The sequence below is a fragment of the Gadus morhua genome, chromosome 6, assembly GCF_902167405.1.
Source record: "Gadus morhua chromosome 6, gadMor3.0, whole genome shotgun sequence".
NCBI classification, from domain to species: Eukaryota; Metazoa; Chordata; class Actinopteri; order Gadiformes; family Gadidae; genus Gadus; species Gadus morhua.
Window position 1 is genome coordinate 1,197,410 of NC_044053.1, and position 7,702 is coordinate 1,205,111.

Consider the following 7,702-nt stretch of genomic DNA (forward strand, 5'->3'; position numbering starts at 1 on the left):
TAACACATTAATTCCTCGTTTTCAAATTAAACCATGAAAGAATCATTTTCCCTTCTTTGTATGTTGGGAAAATAATATTTCCAGGCATGGATATGATAACAGATCGATATATCTATGATCATGTGTTCTGACTGATCGTGGACCCACGCTGCTCGGTGCTCTGTTTGTCAGGCCTACCCTAAGATGGCGGCCCCCATGTAGCGGACGAGCGTTCCTGTCTGTTACTTTATACCTTCATCCCCGATCTATCTATTACTCTATCTCTGTCTCTGGTCCATTATCACTAGTATGGCTCTGAGGACGTTATTCAGATGTTCGTCTTTAGTTGTTAGGGAGTTCGGAGCGTTGAGCAAGAGGACGCAGAAATGGACGTCAGCTGTGACGGGAGGAACGTCAGGAGGATCCCACGGTGAGAGCACCAAGAGGAGGCTATCATCTGTGCATCATCTATACATCATAAATACATCCTCCATACATCATCTATACATCATCCATTCATCAACATTTAACTTGCAAACGGAGGCGTAAAGTAAGGCGGGGAAATGAACCAGTTCTGGTGTAACTATGATACTGTCGCTGATGAAGTGATCACTACATTAAGATAAGATATTCTAAAGGTGTAGATGTATTAGATAATCACTATAAGAGACACTTCTAGTGATTAAAGTCGACCTGTTCTCCATGTATTGTATGTATCTGTTGTACAGCCTTGTGATGCTCTCTCTCAAATTCAAATAGCTTTATTGGCATGACTATTGTGGTAAATCAAACAGTGTTGCCAAAGCATAACCTTATTAACATATTATGTATAGTAACAAAAGAGAACGTCAGAACAATATGTAGATATAACAATATAACATCACATACAGATGTACGTACATATAGTAATAATGGTAAAATTAAATGAATGTAAAGAGAAGCTACATAAAACACATCATAGGTTACGAATAATCCCTAAAATAACACAGTGAGGCCTGGTGTAGAATGTCATTCTCTCATTTTGTGGCAAGCTGAAATAAACTGTCCTGCGAGGACGGAGCTCTCTTTTCTCTTCCCTGTTAATATTTCTAGTTGGTCTACATGGGAGTTTATAAAATGTGGGTGTTCTTGGCCGAATTAGCTAAAAATCAGTCAGTGTGGTCAGGTAGGGGGCCACAGTGTACTGTCTGTTTACTGGGCCAAATAACACTGCATTTTGCTCTGTGTGTGTGTGTGTGTATGTTTTAGTGTTCCAATGGGTGAGGTAGGTTGGTTTCTGATGTGTTATAATTTGGTTGAGTCTAATTGATATGTTCTCAGGATGGTCCTGGGGCTGAGCAGAGGGGGAACCTGTCTGTGGAACGAGCCTCAGGACCAGCTGAGTGAGGGGACTCCTGTTCATCTCTTGGCTTTGCAGGGCTTTGTGCTGCAAGGAGTGGTGGTCACTTCGTTTTAGACAGAAGCGTACCGTGGGGTTTCAGTCAGGGCCTTCAGTAACGAACTCCACCAACGGCCAACCCCCAAACACACATGCACACAAAATTTCATATTAGGTGCCGATACAGCCAACACAGCCACAATATGCACTACTGCATAACATCCACAACAAGACAGTTGATCTTCAGCAACAACAACAGCGCACACGCACACCACTTTGTATTACCGCAGAGCTAGAGTAATGCAGCATCACCATCAGATCTGTCCTTATGTCACTCCGCAACCAGACTGCACATCACACACATGACACAAAAACAAGTGTTCACAGTTATTGTTATTTTCACCGGATGCTTTCATAACTTCAACGGATTCAATAAGGTAGCCTATTGCGACAATATTACAAGTGCAACGCCAGTTCATTAACAAAAATGAAACATACAACCCTTTATGCCACATATTTTACAACAGCTATCCAGCCAGAATATTAAGCCCACAGGAGTAGTAGTGAAAGGGTTCATTTCATATGCTTATTAAGCGGCGTCCACACACAGCATTACCATTGAGCCTACTGCCCAAATTCCAGCAATATATTTCTGTTTCCAACCATTCAAAAAAAATGCGTTATAAACTGAAGTACCACAACAACACTGGTTTTAGATGTAGCGTTTTGGGATTTTTAATGGTAGTGGATACTGGCCTAATTCAGCTCTGCAGGCATTGTTGGTAGTTGTCCTGTGTACCTGCAGAATGCTTTTACTAAATTCAGTGTTTGCAATTTCAATGAGATTCAAAAAGTTTGTTTGTTTGTGGGTCTCTCTCTCTCTCTCTCTCAGCCTCCAGAAGGCTGCTGCCTCTCGTCCAACCCTTCATTACTGTGGGAGGCTGACTTTCCTTTACAGTCTTGTGATTCTCTCTCTGTCTGTTGTACAGCCTTGTGATTCTCTGCCTGTCTGTCTGTTGTGCAGCCTTGTGATTCTCTGTCTGTCTGCCTGCCTGTCTGTCTATCTGTTGTGCAGCCTTGTGATCTTCTCTCTCTCCTCAGGAGTGCTGATCGCCCCCGTCCCCCCGGTGAGGCACTACGCCCGGGCACTGAGGAGGAAAGCAGGTACCCTAGTCTCCTATGTGTCCTTCCCTAGTCTCCTATGTGTCCTTTCCTAGTCTCCTATGTGTCCTACCCTAGTCTCCTGTGTGTCCTACCCTAGTCTCCTATGTGTCCTACCCTAGTCTCCTATCCTAGTCTCCTGTGTGTCCTAACCTAGTCTCCTGTGTGTCCTATCCTAGTCTCCTGTGTGTCCTAACCTAGTCTCCTGTGTGTCCTATCCTAGTCTCCTGTGTGTCCTAACCTAGTCTCCTGTGTGTCCTACCCTAGTCTCCTGTGTGTCCTATCCTAGTCTCCTGTGTGTCCTAACCTAGTCTCCTATGTGTCCTAACCTAGTCTCCTGTGTCCTACCCTAGTCTCCTGTGTGTCCTACCCTAGTCTCCTATGTGACCTATCCTAGTCTCCTGTGTGTCCTACCCTGGTCTCCTATGTGACCTATCCTAGTCTCCTGTGTGTCCTATCCTAGTCTCCTATGTGTCCTAACCTAGTCTCCTATGCAACCTAACCTAGTCTCCTGTGACCTATTCTAGTCTCCTATGTGTCCCACCCTAGTCTCCTATGTGACCTATCCTAGTCTCCTGTGTGTCCTATCCTAGTCTCCTATGTGTCCTAACCTAGTCTCCTATGCGACCTAACCTAGTCTCCTATGTGACCTATTCTAGTCTCCTATGTGTCCCACCCTAGTCTCCTATGTGACCTAGCCTGATATCCCACTTTACTGTTGTTCCTCACTGTGACCTCTGACCTTAACCCTACCTTACTGTCGTTCCTCACTGTGACCTCTGACCTTAACCCTACCTTACTGTCGTTCCTCACTGTGACCTCTGACCTTAACCCTACCTTACTGTCGTTCCTCACTGTGACCTCTGACCCTAACCTACTGTTGTTCCTCACCGTGACCTCTGACCTCCCAGTTCCAGAGAGCCAGCTGAGTGACCTCCAGCCCAGCCTGCTGAGGATGGACTACGCCGCCGTCCCCGCTGCTCAGACGTAGGAACCCGCACCTCACCCCCACCTCACCCCCACCTCACCCCCCCTAGGAGACATCTCCCACCATAGGGGGGTGCAGCACCAGTAGGGTGGGGGTGCAGCACCAGTAGGGTGGGGGTGCAGCACCAGTAGGGTGGGGGTGCAGCACCAGTAGGGTGGGGGTGCAGCACCACTAGGGTGGGGGTGCAGCACCACTAGGGTGGGGGTGCAGCACCAGTAGGGTGGGGGTGCAGCACCAGTAGGGTGGGGGTGCAGCACCAGTAGGGTGGTAGGGCAGCACCAGTAGGGTGGTGGTGTAGGACCAGTAGGGTGGTGGTGTACCACCAGTCGGGTGGTGGTGTACCACCAGTCGGGTGGTGTAGGACCAGATTAATGTGTACTTGTGTTTTTCTGTTTGGTAACAGAACGGATGATCTTGTTAGAAGACTAATATCGTTGGAGTTGGCCTGCCACGTGAGTGGATATTTAATAATCATTTAATAACATGTTTAACTGCTTCCTAGTACGCTGATCCCTCGCTTCTCTCCTTCTCAGAGCGACAAGCTGAGGCTGAAGAAGGAGCAGTTGGTTCAGAAAGTCAGACGGGACGAGAATGACCGGAGCTCTGTCGAGGTCAAAGGTCAGGCTCCTGCTTTCTAACAAAGAAGAATAAAAATCCATGTGTGGGATCCATTTTGATGTTTCCTCCTCTCTTCCAGTCGCGGTCCTGACAGCACGGATCCGTAACTTTAAGGAGCACCTTCAGAAACACCACAAGGTCGGTGATGAGTTCAACCTCTTAAGATAAGGTCAACGTCTTAAGATAAAGGGTGCTTAGGAAATTCAGGAATTGTTGAGTTGGGAATGGCGTGTTAACAGTACTTGGCTATCTTTATTTAACCTTGGTAAGATCATTTACTACTTTACTGGGTGCTACTACTGATGCACTTTCTATCCCCGATTGTACTACTGGCCTGGGGTCTCATTTATAAAACTGTGCGTGGGATCGCTACTAAAAACGTACGTACGCCCAAAAGCCAAGTTTTGCGTGCGCCAAAAAATATTCAGATTTATAAAACCCTGCGTACGCACACTGTACGCAATATTTGCTTTATAAATCACATAGTGCCTACAAGTGTGCGCAGCTGAATCAGCCTCACGTTCCACCCTGTACACGCCCCTTTTTAACCATAAATGGTCAATGCAAATTACCTCATGAATGCGATCTGCATATAAAACAGACTCAGATGCAAGTATTATGTCTTGCCGGAAACAATGGCAGAAGTACTGAGAAAAGCAAAAAAGCGAAATTTCACGGAGGTTGAAGTGGAGACACTTGTGGGTGAGATGAAGGCCCGAAAGGTAGTTTTGTTCGGCGGTCACGGGATTGGGATCGCCAACAACAAAAAGCAGAGTGAGTGGCAACATGTGGCTGCAGCAGTGAACTCTGTCAGTAGCATGGAGCGCACAGTCCCAGGATTAAAAAAGAAGTGGACTCGTCTGACACAAAGGTACATATTTTTATGTAGCCTACCAAAAAATCGTTATGGTCCCTAAAGACCCTCTCCCTCCGAATCCTGCCATTTGCATGGTCCGCCAGAAGTGCCATATGGTACAGCATTACCATGGCGCTCACCTCTGCATTTATAGGGTTACGACACTGACCGAGGACACCTTGGATAATCAGTTTGTAATCAGCCACGTAAAATGTTCTTGAACATAACCCCTTTTTAATCCCTGATTTGTCATGAAAAGCATCAAGAGTAACGGACAACGATTTTGATGAGGAGTGTGGCTTGGTTTTCCACACTTGGGATTTAATTGACATTTGATTATGTGTTTACAGTGTCACATAAAAATATTATGTTACAGACACATGTTGGACAGATGCTTTATTCCATGCAGTCGCGCCGTCAGTGGACAGTATGGAGTGACGGGATTAAATATAGAGAATTTTTTTTATTTCTATTCTAAGGAGATGTTTCTGGAGTTATAACTGAGAAATAACGCAGTTTACTTAAATTATTCTGATTACATAGATTTAACGCATGATACGGGTTGAAATTAAATGTATGAAGGGTGATGATAAAACATAATCGTTCTTCTCATTCTACAATTATTCCGTCTGACTTCAGTTCACCACCACACCATCTGTTTGGCCAACTCTCCTTTTCCTCCAAACCATGTGTACGCATGGGTCAGAGTTTGCTTAGGGCTGCGCACATTCTCCCATCAAGTTAGTTTTTTATAGAACACAACCTTGGCGTGGCAAGTCACGTACGCCACTTTCAGCCCCGTTTTGTGCGTACGCAACGGTTATAAATGAGACCCCTGCACTGTCACTATTTGTTGATATTACTATTACAGAACCATTGATGTAATAATATAGACCATTGAAGTACTAATATACAACATACCACTATTATGACTACTGTAGTACTGCTATTGCCTCTCATCTGCTGGCTGCGATGCAACTCTTGTATGTTCTACAGGATATCCTGTACGCCCACAAGGTTGATCTCACACTCACAAACTCACTCACACACACAAACTCACACTCACACACCACTCAGCACGCCCACACTGGTTCTTTGTCACATGTAGTCTGGTATTTGGCAATCTGCTTTTTTGTGTATGAAGTATGGTACTGATACTTTTTATATGATTATAAATATTGGTATGATCTTCCATCGGTCGGGTGTGATTTACATGTGATTTATATGACCTCTTTTCTCTTCTCTCTCTCTCTCTCTCTCTCTCTCTCTCTCTCTCTCTCTCTCTCTCTCTCTCTCTCTCTCTCTCTCTCTCTCTCTCTCTCTCTAGGATAAGGCCAATAAGAGGCACATGCTGCTGGCAGTGGACCAGAGGAAGAAGCTTCTGAAGAGGCTTCGTCTGGTGAACCACGAGGCCTTCCAGAGGGTCTGCACCCTGCTGGACATCTCCTACAGCTTTCCCCCGGAGTACTACCGGCCCGCCACCCGCCGCTGGCTGGCCAAGAAGGCTCTCTGCATGAAGGTACGTCCCTCCAGGCCCCGCCCCTCCACGCCTCCGGCCCCGCCCCTCCACACCCCCGGCCGCGGCTCACTCTGCCTAACGCCACCTCTGGTACTGATCCACCTCACGGTCTACCTCTGGTACTGATCCACCTCACAGTCTACCTCTGGTACTGATCCACCTCACGGCCTACCTCTGGTCCACCGCACGGCCTACCTCTGGTCCACCTCACGGTCTACCTCTGGGACTGGTCCACCTAACGGTCTACCACTGGTACTGGTCCACCTCACGGCCTACCTCTGGTCCACCTCACGGTCTACCTCTGGTCCACCTCACGGTCTACCTCTGGTACTGATCCACCAGTTGAGCGGGGTGTGGACCGGGCATTTTCTGAGGAGGCTCTGTGGGGACTGTTTCTGAGGAGGCTCTGTGTGGGGACTGTTTCTGAGGAGGCTCTGTGGGGACTGTTTCTGAGGAGGCTCTGTGTGGGGACTGTTTCTGAGGAGGCTCTGTTGGGGGACTGTTTCTGAGGAGGCTCTGTGGGGACTGTTTCTGAGGCGGCTCTGTGTGGGGACTGTTTCTGAGGAGGCTCTTTGGGGACTGTTTCTGAGGAGGCTCTGTGTGGGGACTGTTTCTGAGGAGGCTCTGTGGGGACTGTTTCTGAGGAGGCTCTGTGGGGACTGTTTCTGAGGAGGCTCTGTGTGGGGACTGTTTCTGAGGAGGCTGTGTGGGGACAGTTTCTGAGGAGGCTCTGTGGGGACTGTTTCTGAGGAGGCTCTGTGTGGGGACTGTTTCTGAGGAGGCTCTGTGGGGACTGTTTCTGAGGAGGCTCTGCTTCTCTTCTCAGGTCTACCAGGAGGTGCAGAAACACAAAGCTGACCTGAGACTGAAACTGAGGAAGGAAGTACTGAGCAGCTCCTCCTCCTCTTCCTCATCACAGTAGAACTCAACTCAATCCTTCCTCCTTCCACCAGCCCCAGCTCCTTCTCCTCCTCAGTAGGAGACTGTCCACTAAACCCTTGGCTCCTTCCCCCTCCTGCCTCCTTTCCTTTTCAAACATCTGGTTCCACATCTCTGCCCGTTGTTCCACACGCAGAAAATAACTTGCTGTATGAGACTAAATAAAGAATGCATTTCAAAGGAAGTCAAGTGTTGAGTTCTTATTATTCATGAGGAGGAATATCTGAGGCTCTCGTTCTAATCGGTTGTATCTAGGAGGTCGCT

The 7,702-nt window shown here is 47.4% G+C and overlaps 1 protein-coding gene across 1 annotated transcript; it reads left to right on the plus strand.

Annotated features, from left to right (window-relative positions):
- Positions 1 to 14: 14 nt before the first annotated feature.
- mrps15 (mitochondrial ribosomal protein S15) lies at positions 15 to 7,622 on the plus strand. The gene is made up of 8 exons (XM_030357734.1): positions 15 to 409; positions 2,459 to 2,521; positions 3,430 to 3,505; positions 3,910 to 3,958; positions 4,040 to 4,124; positions 4,204 to 4,262; positions 6,308 to 6,499; positions 7,326 to 7,622. The coding sequence occupies exons 1-8, from the start codon at positions 289 to 291 to the stop codon at positions 7,419 to 7,421; spliced, it is 741 nt and encodes a 246-aa protein (XP_030213594.1). The 5' UTR covers positions 15 to 288; the 3' UTR covers positions 7,422 to 7,622.
- The last annotated feature ends 80 nt before the right edge of the window (positions 7,623 to 7,702 follow it).

Bases quoted from the DNA above. Each gene is read 5' to 3' on its own strand.
- mrps15 (XM_030357734.1), top strand. From the start codon at position 289: ATGGCTCTGAGGACGTTATTCAGATGTTCGTCTTTAGTTGTTAGGGAG. The intron at 3,506-3,909 runs GTAGGAACCCGC...GTTTGGTAACAG, and splicing joins GCCGTCCCCGCTGCTCAGAC to AACGGATGATCTTGTTAGAA. The intron at 4,125-4,203 runs GTCAGGCTCCTG...CCTCTCTTCCAG, and splicing joins GAGCTCTGTCGAGGTCAAAG to TCGCGGTCCTGACAGCACGG.